The sequence below is a fragment of the Brachyistius frenatus genome, unplaced genomic scaffold, assembly GCF_029030835.1.
Source record: "Brachyistius frenatus isolate BFR_SWC_R1_liver_20210118 unplaced genomic scaffold, ASM2903083v1 Contig_252, whole genome shotgun sequence".
Classification (NCBI taxonomy): Eukaryota; Metazoa; Chordata; class Actinopteri; family Embiotocidae; genus Brachyistius; species Brachyistius frenatus.
The window spans coordinates 100,607-115,487 of record NW_027210851.1 but is presented as its reverse complement, the minus strand read 5'-3'; the positions used below and the strand labels follow the sequence as shown (position 1 = coordinate 115,487).

General features: G+C 43.0%; 2 protein-coding genes across 3 annotated transcripts in view; one reads left to right on the top strand and one right to left on the bottom strand.

Moving 5' to 3' along the window:
• Nucleotides 1-7,353, top strand: part of arhgef49 (Rho guanine nucleotide exchange factor 49) — a 61,800-nt gene extending 54,447 nt beyond the window's left edge. For both annotated transcript variants that reach the window (XM_069720836.1, XM_069720837.1), the window contains 3 exons: nucleotides 276-865; nucleotides 3,382-3,527; nucleotides 3,827-7,353. In XM_069720836.1, coding sequence (XP_069576937.1) covers nucleotides 276-865; nucleotides 3,382-3,527; nucleotides 3,827-4,664 — 1,574 coding nt within the window. In that variant the 3' untranslated portion in view covers nucleotides 4,665-7,353. The remainder of the gene's footprint in view (nucleotides 1-275; nucleotides 866-3,381; nucleotides 3,528-3,826) is intronic.
• Nucleotides 7,354-7,474: 121 nt separating this feature from the next.
• tsn (translin) lies at nucleotides 7,475-11,893 on the bottom strand. The gene is made up of 6 exons (XM_069720839.1): nucleotides 11,727-11,893; nucleotides 10,951-11,044; nucleotides 10,761-10,857; nucleotides 10,300-10,415; nucleotides 10,134-10,213; nucleotides 7,475-8,916 (listed from the first exon to the last, which is right to left on the bottom strand). Exons 1-6 carry the CDS (start codon nucleotides 11,790-11,792, stop codon nucleotides 8,686-8,688), a joined length of 684 nt encoding a protein of 227 aa, XP_069576940.1. The 5' UTR covers nucleotides 11,793-11,893; the 3' UTR covers nucleotides 7,475-8,685.
• Between the last annotated feature and the right edge of the window lie 2,988 nt (nucleotides 11,894-14,881).

Sequence of the window (14,881 nt, the reverse complement as noted above, 5' to 3'; positions counted from 1 at the left end):
ACACACAGCAGTATTGACATGCATTAATGCATGCATGTGGACAAAGGTTCATTCCTTGCCTGGAAGGTTTGAGATCTCATTATTGGAGAAAAATGATATCTCTAATAGTTTCTTCATCTTGACATGAGCGGTAATGAGTGGTCCAAATTAAATGTGCATTCATCAGGGAGGCTGGTGAACAATGTGTCTCCACTCAGTGTGAGTAACAAATACTATATAGAGTAAATCCATAAACATCAGAAGCACTAATGACCGTCTCCAACCCCCCTCCTCAGCACCAGCAGCAATCCGGGGCCGCTCGGAGCCCCCCGGTGAGGAGCGGCAGGCGGTTCTGGGCGTGACTCGGTCCGGGCAGCATCGCTGGAGCACCATCAGCAGCCTGAGTGCGGACAGCGGAGTGGTGGGCCTCAGTGATGAGCGGGAGGAGGAGGACAGCGAGCCTCGCCGGTACCGCAGAAACCGGGGTGCCGAGGTAGAGCGAGTGGACAGCGGCATCGGTCCGGGTCTGTCCCGCACCTGGAAGAGACCGTCGGCCTCGCTCAGAGCCTGGGAGGCCCAGAGGCCGTGTCCGGACTGTGGACTGAGGGACGGCGCCTGCAAGGAGCGAGGGGAGCGCATGTGTGAACGATGCTCCAAGCTGCGCACCGAGCGCAAGGAGGCCATCCTGGAGTTTCTGAACACGGAGTCGAGCTACGGCGAAGACCTGCGCATCATCAAGGAGGAGTTCTACTGCCCCATGCAGAGCGCCGGGCTGCTGACAGCCGAGCAGCTCGCTGTGGTGTTCGGTAACGTGCAGGAGCTGATAGACGTCAACGACCGCTTCACCGAACACCTGCAGGACAGCATAGACCAGGCCTTCGATCAGGTGACCCACTCTCTCTCACCAACACATCCAAACCATCTGAGCCTAAACAACTTGATCCTCTTCTGCTGCTTTTATTCCATCAGCTTTGAGCACCGGTATTACATAAGTCCCCTTCAGGGCCACATTTATTAAAACGTTAAATGGTTTCTTCTGAGTGCAGCTGCCTGCAAGCATAATGGTAATGCAAGGTCCATAAAAGTCACCTTTATTTATTGTGCAGCATCTCTCAAAGAGTGTCTCTGCACTCATTATTTATAGACAAATTAATTAAATATACTCATCAGACCCACAAGTTCACTCACGTACTCACACACCTACAGTGTAGGTAGGTTGGAGGTAAAAATGCTGAACAACGATGATACAGTTAAGGTCACTAATTGTCATGTACCCACACAGTGAAACTGGAAGGGACCGTTAAAGCTTCTCTTATCAGTATGTTTACATCCACAATGAATGACAGTGTATGTGTGATGTGAAAGGGTTCGATTGTTGTGAATTGTTTTACCCAGTCAGCAACAAGGGGCATTTTCATCTTTTCTAAACTCAGTGTTTTGGTTTTCAAAACAATAAATTATTTTCAGTCGTGCTGAAGGACGCAGAGTAATAACATTGCAGACAAAGGGCAGAGTCAGTGCATTTAAGGATAGGAGCACTGAGGAAAGGTTGTGAAAGCTGCCCTGGTATTTAGTTTGACCCCAGTTAAGGCCTTTAGACTGTGTCATGGATAGCGAAGAGAAAAGTGTGCTTCAATAATCTTTATTGGATGTTGTAGAAAACATGTAGAAGAATTTCAGCATCTGCAGTAGATACAAAAATTTGGGGCACATTTTGTTTTAAAGCTCTTGATGGCTGATATGTGTCAGATGTTATATTAATAAATTAGCTTGTTTATATTCATTTTAATGGCAAGAGACATTTTTTATGTGATTGAAGGAAGATTTTGTCTCCCCCTGTCTCTCGTGGGAATTGTTAAATTGTTGGGTTCCTCTGTAATGTTGTAAGATCTCGACCGTGCTTCTGTGTTAAGTGTCCTCAGATGACTTCTGGCTTGAACTGAATTAAAGTTGGTTTTTCACCTTGTAGACGGTATTTAACTAAACAATCTCACTCCAAACTAGGCCTTATGGTGAGATTATTTTGCCAACTACCATGATCTCCAATGCTGACAGTGAGCTTCTGAGATCTACATGGACGACGATTTATTTTAATTGCTCTGAAAAAATACACACAATTCCATTAGAAACTGTCCTGTTAGGAACGAAAGTCTTGTACTGAGAGTCTTCTGTCGTTTTTCACTGGTTTCTCCACTTTCATCTTCATGATGCACAACAATACTTTGCCACAGCAGCTGCTTTGCTCGTCACCTAAAAGCCCCCGTCTGCTGTAACTACTGCAGTTACTTAATGCTGCTGCTGTTACTGTTGATTATGAAGCATTTCATAAGCTCCACTGAGCATTAAAGGATAGGTTTGCAATTTTTCAACCATATCTTTATAACAATAGTCATTTGACAATATTAACAACAAAGCAGGTTTTACTTGCTGTGGTCGTTCCTCTTGTTCATCTGAGAAATTAAGTGACCCTCCGCCATTGTGCTTCCTGTGAGAGAAATGGGAGACAAAACTCACAATATTGGGAGTTTTTGGGGAAAGGTTTTGTCCTAAAAAGTCTGTAACTTGTAATAAAGAAAGTCACTTAACTTGTGTAACCTGGATGGTTAAACTGTCATATTAGGTTAATATATGCAGTCAACAAAGATTTGATTCTGTACTGGAGGGTATTAGAAAAGTCTCTTAATAACCAGTATGAATAAGAGGTATCACAAAGAAAACCCCGTTAAAGTGTTTTATACACCTATTATTTTAAGAACAATATTTGACGTAGTCTTCAGGTCTGTGAATTGAAGCCAATGAAGTGCCTTGAAGTACGCTGCCACTGAGGGCTGGCTCCAAAAAAACCTCCGACTCTAACAGACTCTCATTCAAAAAGCGTCAACTTCTCATAAAATACAAAGTAATTCAATTTCTTCCACAAGTCGTTATGATGTCATTCGCTTAATTAATTCCTTCTGATCGGTTTTCTGGTGGTCGTTCTGAAAATAAATTATAATAACAATGAGATAAAAGGCCTGAAAAAGATGGTAATTTTGGGGGGGGGTATTCAGTTTGATTGGCACGCCAGGGGTGCAGTCAGGTTTCCAGTATAGGTGGGCGGGTCATAGTGTCCTCAAGCTCACAGTCCTCCCTAGTATGTCCAAATATGGTCACCTCCAGCTCCAAAAAACCCAAGATGTTAACGGCCAAAATGCCAGACTTGAAACTGCAGTTTACAAAACCAGTGAGTGATGTCATGGTGGGTTGACATTTGTTTAAATCAGACTTGAAAAAATATGAACTTGGTTAAATATAATCGGTAAATATCATCACTGCACTAACTTTACTCTTCTGGCAGGTCTTCAGGCACAGCTGTGGACGATGGCTTGTTAAGACTGTTTTTCTCATGTGGTTTGATTTTAGGGCGATGAAGATCTGCTGACAGTGTACATCGGAGAGATCTTTCTGGAGTTCGTCAACATGCTGCCCGCCTTCCAGACCTACTGCCTGCAGCAGTCCACCTCGGTCAACATGCTCAACACGCTGGAGAAAGAGAAAGAGCTGCTCAGGTACACTCTTCTTCCTGTTGGTCTGTGTGATGGAAAAGTTGCCCAGGCAGCTTTCTTGTGTTCCTGCCCCGGCTGCTCAGTGTAATTCATAATGGAAAAGACAGCGAGTTATCACTTATTCAGAAGAAGTTCTATTTTGAGAGCGGAGCTGCTACAATTCATATTTTTAGACAGAACCGCAACTCCCCCGTGATTCAGGCTGTCCTATGATTCCCATTAATCAAGTCTGAAGAGTTTTCCCAAGACATGCACAGCAGCGAGAATCTCTTCATTTTCATCTTAATTTCCTCTCGTTTCAGAATCTTCCTGGATGTTTCCCAGAATGACAACACAGCTCTGCGTCGTATGAACTTGCGCTCCTTCCTCATGGCGCCCCTCCAGCGCGTGACGAAATACCCGCTTCTACTAAGCCGCATCATTAAGGTCACTCCCGAATGCCACCCCGACTATTCTCGTCTCCGTGAGGCCAAGAGTCGGGTTGAATCCCACCTGGAGCACATCAACATGAAGACCAAGCAGGAGGGCAACGGCGTCACTTGGTCTCTGCGCTCGTTCCGTCGCGACAGCCGCAAGAACCGGGAGGTGATCAACATCGAGATGCGGGAGGTGTCGATGAAGACGGTGGGCTGGGCGAGAGAAAACACACGATTCGTCATGGAAGGGCAGCTTCAGTTGTCCCAGCCGGCGGACGGTCAATGGTTGAAGAAGGGCAGCAAGGGCCTCAAGTTCCAGAATGTCCAGAGTCTGCTCATGGTGAGGACGCAGCGGGCAGGTGAGGCCCCGGGACAAGGCACCGACGTTGGGGCTCGGGGGGATCAGCCAGAAGGTGGTGGTCTGGATAGCATTCGAGATGGTGTGCTGGTTCTAATCAAGGACAAAAGCAGCGGGAAGTTCGCGGTGCTCAGAGAGCCCATCCGTCTGGGCAACTGCGTGGTGTCGACTGATCCGGAATGTGAGGACACGTTCGAAGTGCTCGATATCCGGCGGGAGTCTTTCGTTTTCCGCGCTTCGGACAAATCCCGCACCCAGCAGTGGTTCCATCAGATTAAGAGATACGCTCGAGACCTGGGCACCTGGAGGAAAAGACGCAATGCTTTGCCCAACATCATGATCAACACAAACCAGGCGCGCTCCTGAGACTAGCCATCACCCTCCTTTCTTACACTGTAAATAATCTCAATCCTTCTTCGGCAAAAATCAACAGAAAGCATTCCTGAGTGACACCACTGTTCTAACTTGTTCGACTTCCGTGCAGAAGAACCTTTCTCTAAGCCTCGCGAGGGTAAGAGATGAAGCACTTTTTTTCTTACAAAGCTGTAAGTGCGCCATGCTGTCATAAAACTATGTAGATTTAATTTTAAGCCGTTACATTCGAAAAAGAAATATCAGATTCTTGGACGACCAAAAAACTTGGGCTGTGCTTGTCAAGCCTTGATTGTAAAGACTGTTTGCTCTTGGAGAAACAGAGCTGTGATTTTAGTAAATAAGGTGTGTCTGTTGAAAAGCATGACTGAACATGACTGATTGCGAAAACAAAAATTGTAATGTCATTCTTTTATACGAGACAGTGGGGGCTAAGAGCATTTGTTTCCGGTGTGAGAAGGGTGAAATGTCGTCCAGACGAGCTTGGTTCCGTGGTTTATGTTTGTCATCACTGCCCGATCCCTTCTGCGTACCGCCCTCTGTTGTATGATGGCGGTAGACCTACAACTGTCACTGCCAGAGATGCAGTTGAGCAGCGCCTCTTCAACAGGCCCAACAGACCTCCAGTGTCACTGTGTTTAAAATGGGAATTCACGTAACAGCAATAATCTCAGCCAGTTTCAAAATAAAAGTAGCTTACTGTATATGCATTTATTTTCCCAAGATTTCCGTTGGCGTTCAGGTGTTAATCTTACTCCAGTGAGCACAGTGTCACAGAGTTTTATGTGGCAGATTCAAGTCTGAAACCTGATTATGTTTGTCAACCTGATTAACGCTTCCTCATCATCCCAACATCAAGGAAGTGTATGTTCCCGTCATGAGAATTAAGAAGAGCTTAGTGCCACGAAAGCAATTTGGTAGCTTTGTGTGAACATCGTGTCTACAGCTCCTTCCCCACAGCCGGTACCAGCTCGGCTCTACTCCGTTTTGGTACCAGGTACTTTTCTGGATCTGCTTTTCCACTGCAGATTTCACCATTTCAGTGCAGTGTTGACACTACAGGGAAGCTGTGTGACACGCACACCGTCGACGACACTTTCCTGTCGTCGGCAACCAGAAGGCACCGCCATCGACCACGGCGTGGTTTTCCCAAAGCCATTGATCAAGTAGTCCAACATAATAATACTTTTTTATTTTTTTTTTTAAAGTGTTGTCATAGTAGCCTGGCTATTTAAACATGGCTGGTTTCTACACAATGTTTCACGTCACGCATGCAGTAGCTATTCTCTCTGACTAATCGGTGTTCTGCGGTGTTTCCAGGTCACCTTTTAGGATAATTTCAGCTTCCTTGGCAGAGGTGGTACCAAAAACAATACCAGGTAGCAGACACTATCCACAACTTTTGACCAATGAAAAACCACAAAAAGTGAGTAGTCAAGCAACGTCTGTCCTGGCAGTGGAAAAGGGGCTAAATAGGTACCGTCAAACACTACAGTCTCCTTCACTGTGTGTTTAGTGCAGAGTTTTTCAACCTTGAGTTCTGGACCTCATTAGGTTGCACAGACCAACAATTGCACAAATATTTGTTTGATCTATTAAGAAGATAGCAATAAGCAGTTGTTTTCATTACCCAACAATATGCTGTTTATTTTACCAACCAATCATTTTGGTCTACAAAGCATTATATATATATATAAAAAGGGAAAAGTAACAACATTTGACAAATTAGAAGCAGGAAAGGTTTGGAAGTTTTAAATGAATGAGGCAACTTAAACACTTAAAATTGTTGACTTTGTGTCGGTCAACTAATCTGCCGACTATCAGTGCCATACACGTTATAAAGAGCTAAATAATATAGGTTTGAAATATGTCATTCTTTGGACATATTCCTGCCCTCTTCCCATGACCCCAAAAGAGCGTTTTATTTTGAAGTTTTGCCGTAGAGGTTGAAAAACGCTGGTCAAACTTTCCTTAAAAAAAAACCCCATCATCCTGACCGTGTTGTGATGAGTTCCACCTGTTATGTGACCTAGCGAAGAGCTGTTGTGCCTTGGTACTTTATTACTGTTTAGCTAAAACTGACTGAAATAATTGCAATCTGTCACAGTAGCATTAAACTCTGAAATAATGACTCGTCTCCTCTGCGTCTGCACTGGACTGAGAGCAGCTTACAGGCAATATAATTATCCCTGACAGTCCCTGACTGCTCATGTGATCACCTGGTCCTCTCTCTTATGTTAGTTTGTTTTTACTACTCATGGCGTGTCTTTATTTATGAAAGCTTTATTTTGTTTGTTGCACTTTATCATAATTAAGAAACAAAACAGTCTCCAGTACGACTACTGGTACTACATATTAGAAGCAACCTGGTCGACTACACTCGACCCCGTCATCAAACCAAAACCCTTCTTCCAAGACCGATGCTGTTGTGTTTGTTATGAAGTAGCATTAGAAGAGGAATCACTGTGTTTTGGAGGGCAGGGCTGCTCAGCTCCACAGCAACACTCCTGTGCTGCTGGAGGACGCTGTTCCAGATGAATCATTTTCAAACTGTAAAAAAAACAAAAAACAAAGCCTGCCGAGTTGCATCTGGTTTATTTTCCTCCTTTGCGTTTGAAAGACCTGCTGTATTATTTCCCCAATGTAATATATTGTGAATTCTATTAAAAGATTTTAAACACTGTCTCGATTGTGTGACGTCGGATGCAAGTAGAAATATATTTTTAAGTGATTGTAAGCATAAGGATTGCAGACGGTTCAGGTGGAATGCACTCCAGGAAACAAAAACACAAGAACAAAGAGAGTAGACGTGAATTATCTTTTAAAGAAACAGTCCGGCTCCACAACAGGGTTGAAGCAGACAGAAGCATCGATGCCCACAACTAAAACCAACCTTCAAGACATTTTCTTAGGTGAAAAAAAGAAAATCAATAACCATATAACATGCAGTACATGACATTCTGGCTATTTTGTTTTTGCACCAAACAAAGCTTCATCACCTGACCACCCAAATATTGAAACGGCTCCGGACAGTTTTATTGGCACTGTTCATTGCTGCTGGAAAAAAAAAAGACAAACAGGAATCTTAACTAATCACAGTAGCTTTATATCATGTTAAGTGCATCTTTGTCATTTCTTTGGCTCTAACTCTCCTTGAGCCTCATTTATTTAAAAAAAAAAATAAAAAAAATGTAGGTGATAATGATTCAAATACAAAACCAAGGCTTCTTTATGAAAGTAAGAAATGATCAAACTGTGGTTCAATACTGTAAAATGTTGTTTACATTTAATCATTTGACTGTTGCATCAAATATTTTCCTCATAAATGAGGCTACTGGATCTCTTGTTTGGATGCATCCTTTTTTTTTTCTTTTTCTTTTTTTTTTTAACAATAATTCAGAGACTGAAGAGATGCCACCAGGCACAAAGTCATCTGGTAAAAAAAAACACAAACACATTGCTCATTTTCTGTAAAAAAAAAAAAAACACAACCAACCAACCAACCACAAGAAAAAACTAAAACTGTAACACTTCACTCAGTTATCTGACCGTCTTTAACAAATTAAACATCAATACACAGAAATTACGTAATAAGAAGTTGTGACTGTTGCAAATGAGATTAAACAGCTGAGCAGCTCAGTGAAACAGTAACACAGGAATCAGATGAAGCTGAAAACACATTTCAAAACCCAACTTTCCATCTTCAGCCTCTGAACGAGGTGTCAACATCCGTCTCTGCCACCCTTCTGACAGACTGCCATTCATCTAAAGCACTGGTCATGCATGCATTCGTTCCAATACACACTTGCCCAGACACACAGAGACAGACAGACACACACACACACACACACACACAGAGACAGACAGACACACACAGACACAGTCTGTCCTTGGCTGCTGGGGCTTCAGGCAGATCCCTGGGTCTCGCCTTCCAGGTGGAGTAAGGTTTCAGATCTGCAGCAGCCGTGGGTGGAGACGTCCTCCTTCTCCCACAGCCGACCACGTCCTCCCCGCTCTACTTGTCCCCGATGGACTCGGGCTCCTTGGCCAGGCCGCGGATGGACAGGTCGTACACCACCTCCTCGATCTTCTTCACGTCGTACTTGAGGCCGTCGTAGCGCTTCCTCAGCGGGTCGTTCTTCAGGTTGAGCAGGCGGAAGCCCGAGTCCAGCTCGTTGATGAAGTTGGAGATGCGGATCGGCCGGTTGTAGTCTCCTGAGGTGACGCTGTTCACCGCCAACCGTGACTGGACGAACAAACGGACAGCGAGAATTACACAAAACGGTACTCAACATACATGTGAAGGCTTCATTACTTTTCAAAAGGTTTTGAATGATGTAAATAGCAACATTTGTGACTTAAACACATTAGAATGCATCAATCAACTGTGATTTCATTTTTCAAGCATCTACTTACCGACTTGTTTCAGGGCATTTAAGCTTCTGGAAATTAGGTGGGAGGGTGAGAACATGACAAATGCCACCAGGTGTTTTCATTCCCGTTTAATCTATCAGTTTTTAATTCTCTGATCAACAGTCTAAAACTCAAAAGACATTCAATTTACAAAGATGAAAACAGAGAAGAAGCCAATCTTCCCCCTCTGAGAGTTCGGAGACAGCTCCTGTTGCAGATGAACTGAGCTCGGCACAGTGACACACGGAGCAGGGGGAATCTGTAACCTTTATCAGCAAGTATTCCACGTTTCATCACCTTATCTACATCAGCAGCTGAGTTACATGCGTTTTTGTGTGCGTTTGCGATTTCACCGTGGACCTGAGCAGAAAATGTAAACATTTTGGGGTAAAAGACAGAAGTTGCAAATCCTATGAGTCGGGGCCGTGGGGAGCTGTGATTGGGTTTGGTTGATCCCAAGTGCCACAGTTCAGGTAATTTGAACCTAGAGTTTTCCCCTCAGAGCGTCACAGTAGAACTGGGTGTTGTCTGACCCTGGAGAAGGATTCACAATGCTCAGCCCTGTGGCGGTCAAACAAAACCCACCTCGTTGCGCTCCTGACCTTTTTCTGTTTTGAACAGTGACGTTCTGCCCCTCTTGAAACCCAAATGCCTTTCAATACACCTCAGCTGGATCATCGCTTCATTGTCGCAGGCTTTCTGAAGCATTTCAAAGGTCTGCGTTGACGATTTCCCGAGGCTGACGCAAAACGTGACGCGCACTCTCTGCTCAAGTTTCAGGCCCACGATGAAATCGCAAATGTTCCCGTATTAGTGGTCACAAATGCGTGTGTCACTCAGGTGCTGATGTTAAACGAGCAATTTAACTCACTCACGATGGTAATATCTTCCCCCTGTCCCGTGCATGTCGCGGTGTTGCACTCTGTTCACGAACAACAGAGGCGGTCTTGGACCTTTTTGAGAGCCCTTAAAAGAAATCCGGGACACGCGGGAACCCTGATGGATATATATATGTGAATGCAACAGCATATTGATCAACAGTGGACTCACCAGTTCGCTGGCCATGATCAGCACACCGGCCAGGTAGTCCTCTACATCCAGGTGAAAGCCTTTTTCTCGCACCACCTCAACTGCAGGGTGGAGAGAGCAGAGGAGGGACAGTCAGGCAGATTTCCACAGTGAGAGTCGCACTTTAACCATATGAACTGGTACCTACTCCCGAGTATCTGAGCCACCACCTCCCGAGTCACAAGAGCTTCACTCTCCAGGTAGACAACAAACGCTGCTAAGAAAGCCAAACGCTGCAGGACGAACCGCCAGTGTTCATGGAACCTAAAACGAGATCAAAGAAACGGACGTAAAACCCTTCATTTCACCAGGATTGTCCACTCGGTGTCAACCCTGTCTGAAGTCAAACTTAAGTACAGTCTGTTGATCAGGTGACGTCTGAATAAAATGAGCCATCAGCTAAAATAAGCAGAAGAGTGTCACGGGAATGCAGACACAAACAGATTAAGATTTAATAAATCTTTACAGATACATTTGCTCTGTGTTATCGGCGTGTTTCTGCAGACTGTATTTTCTTGCATGCGATGTACCACAAACGCTCCTTTGACAATCTCTCCAATCACGTCAGCACTGAATGGTCGGGATGGCCGCAAACTGCCACGCCCTTACCTGTAATACTGCTCCACTGGAAATTTTGTTTTGAGGTCTGAGATTTGCGTCCTGACTGTGCAGAACAACTCCCGTGCCCTCGCACATTTTCCGGGAACTGAAAAGGGAAGAAACAGCAGTTTCAAAGATGAAATGGCAAAACATTTACTTTGTACAAGTCAAAACAGAGCGTACTGCGTCAAACACTCACTTTCTTTAAATCCGGACGGTTGGTGGACACTTTGAAGTACGGTCAGTATTTCCCTGGCAGTCTGCTCCAAGGTCTGGACCACCTTACGGATATCCTGCAAATAAGCGCACAAAGTATTTCCTCACCTTTGTAATGGATTGTAGGAAACAGTGTAAAATGAAGTCAGTAGACCTGCTGATGGTGTACAGGTGTTGAAGCACCCCTCCAAACAAAAACGCCCTTCGCTTGTTGTCACTTGGATGTTTGAGCTTCACTAAGCAGACTGATGTGTGTGCGCACAGTTCAACACTATTACGATGGTGTTTGAATTATTTTGCTCTCAGAATATGTTGGGGTTTTTTTCCGTCTTAAAACACGCGTGAAGCGAATCTTCAAGAAGCGTGTTCGTCCTGCAATATGCCGAATTAAAGACAGCGTCGTGTACTTTCACACAAACAAACAACGGCACCATTCAAGAGCTGCACTTCACCAGGTTAAAGCGAGACGGCGTTAAATGGGCGCGTTTTAAAACGGAGTTTGGTTCGACGACGAGTGAGCTTCACTTAACGCGCGTTGGAGGAATGTACTTTATATTGGAGGACAAGGGACACGTCCGTAATGGAGTCTTATCAACCAGGACACGGCGAGGTCGGACAATGAGCGGGACTTCCGTCGGGAACTTGAAGTCCAGTTAACGGAGACGACGACGACGAGCCTTCGGCTCCGGTTAGCTGGCAGCTAAATGGTGTGTGGGAGCTAATGTGAGCAGCGGGCTGGAGGGCTGCTCTCCGTCTTACCTCTCTGACGTCCTGGTCAGCGCTCAGGAAGCCCTGGATGTAGCTGAACATCTCGGTCACAGACATTTCTGCTCTGAGTCTAACTGTGCGGTGGATATCGATGAAGAGCCGTCGGCAGCTAATTCATTAACACAGCAATGTGCACGAGTCCGGCCGCTCCGCCTTCCGCAGGCGCGTGGAGATGAGGTCATAATTGTCGACGTCATCGTAGATAGATAGATAGATAGATAGATAGATAGATAGATAGATAGATAGATAGATAGATAGATAGATAGATAGATAGATAGATAGATAGATAGATAGATAGATAGATAGATAGATAGATAGATAGATAGATAGATAGATAGATAGATATATATAGATAGATAGATAGATATATAGATAGATAGATAGATAGATAGATAGATAGATAGATAGATAGATAGATAGATAGATAGATAGATAGATATATAGATAGATAGATAGATATATAGATAGATAGATAGATAGATAGATAGATAGATAGATAGATAGATAGATATATAGATAGATAGATAGATATATAGATAGATAGATAGATAGATAGATAGATAGATAGATAGATAGATAGATAGATAGATAGATAGATATATAGATAGATAGATAGATATATAGATAGATAGATAGATAGATAGATAGATAGATAGATAGATAGATAGATAGATAGATAGATAGATAGATATATAGATAGATAGATAGATATATAGATAGATAGATAGATAGATAGATAGATAGATAGATATATAGATAGATAGATAGATATATAGATAGATAGATAGATAGATAGATATATAGATAGATAGATAGATATATAGATAGATAGATAGATAGATAGATAGATAGATAGATAGATAGATAGATAGATAGATAGATAGATAGATAGATAGATAGATAGATACTTTATTAATCCCACAAGGGGAAGTGTTTTCGCTACTGCAGCATGTATAGTTACAGGTAAAGCAATACAAATAACAGTAAAAAAAAAAATTTGAATATAAAAATGCTCAATATATACAATAAAAATAGAATAATATTAAATTAATCTAACTAAACTATAGTGCAAAGATTTAAACAAACAAACAACAGTGCAATGGTGTTATAGTTGTGAGATCGATTTGGCCAGAGGTGAGTTATTGTACAGTCTTATGGCAGCAGGCAGGAATGATCTCCTGTATCTGGAACGATCTCCTGGATCAGGAATGATCTCCTGTATCTGGAACGATCTCCTGGATCAGGAATGATCTCCTGTATCTGGAACGATCTCCTGGATCAGGAATGATCTCCTGTATCAGGAATGATCTCCTGTATCTGGAATGATCTCCTGTATCAGGAATGATCTCCTGTATCTGTCCTTGTGACAGCGGAGCTGGAGGAGTCTTTTGGAGAAAGTGCTCCTCTGTCCCTGCAGCAGGTGGTGGAGAGGGTGGTCAGGATTATCCAATATGGATAATAGTTTCCTCAGCGTCCTCCTCTCCACCACCTTTTCCAGACTGTCCAGATTGCAGCCAATGATGGAGCCGGCCTTCTTAACCAGTTTGTTAAGTCTGTTTGTGTCACCGGCTCCAATGCTGCCCCCCACACCTTCTCTCCCCCCCCAGCAGACCACAGAGAAGTACAATGCACTGGCCACAACAGATGGTAGAACATCTCCAACATCTCACTGCACACATTGAAGGATCGGAGTTTCTTTAAGAAAAAGAGTCGACTCATCACCTTCTTGTAGACAGCGTTGATGTTGGTCTTCCAGTTCAGTCTGTTGTCATGGGGACACCAGGTACTTGTACTCCTCCACCATGTCCACCTCCTCTCCCAGAACTCTCAGCGGTTGTGGAGCCGTCGTCTTCCTCCTGAAGTTGACCACCATCTCTCTGGGCCATGTTCAGAAGGAGGAGATTTCTACCAACCCACTCCACAAAGTCCTCCACTACTGCCCTGTACTCGTCCTCCCGTCCATCCCTTATACATCCAACCACTGCAGAGTCATCAGAGAACTTCTGCAGATGGCAGGACTCTGAGTTACACTGGAGGTCAGTGGTGTAGAAGGTGAACAGGAAGGAGACCGAATTTCTATAGCACAACATTAAACAAACAAATCATAGTGAATTTACACTAATTACAAACAAAGACTGTTTTCAAGGACTGTTTTATTGTAATAGCTTTAGTTAGTTTATTGATTCATTAATAGAGATTAGTATCTGTTGATCGTTTTTCTTTTAAATAAACTACAGGTAGGCTACCTCTCAACGGGAATCCACAGCTGGTCGAGTTGGTATGTGGTTTAATTCATGAACAGAAACGCTTTTGTTTGTAAGTCAGAAATTTGATGACTCTCCTTTGGCCTGCCTGAGTTTATTCTTGTTGAAAGACATGTTGCATTACCTCGTTAAATCTGTTGATGGAGCCAAAGCAGTACATTTGCTAATGTTCCCTTTAAGTTCTGCTCGGATAAAAGTTACACCATACGCAGAAAAGTCGCCCAATTACCACCTCCAATACATGGATCCTCCCATGGGGGAAAATTGAGGATTGTTAAAAGTTCGAAAAGGCTAACAGTGAAAGTTACCAGATAGTCCTTTAAAGACAGAAAGATCAAGACAATTACTCATCTAGTCAAAACTTTGATTACAAAATTTAATAAATTGGACTCAAAGTTACAGTAAAATTTCAGAATTATTAAAGTTATGTTTGTAGCAAAATATTCCAAAGTCCTGACTAAGTTAGTCACAAAATAAATGAATCGAAATATTGACATCTCATAATTTTGATTACTTCCTATTTTTTAATTAATCTTTCAAAATTGTGACTTTCAAAACCAAAAGTTTGGCTCAGAGGGTCTACTGGCCGTATTACAATTTTTCATTTTTGACTGAGATTAGGATTGTAATCAATTCCATCGTGGAATTTAGCTCTGATACATGATAGTAATATTATAACACACAATTAATTTATCATTAAATGCTCTAATCTTGTGAAATTAACTTGGTCAGCATTCCCAATACATCTCTTATTGTGACATTTTCCAGGCTTTAAATGAGTGGCTGTGCAGTTTTAGGCCACAATTATTCTTATACTTAATAATCAAAGTGTTATGTATTCATCATAAACAACGATGATTAATAAACATCTTTAAAATGAAA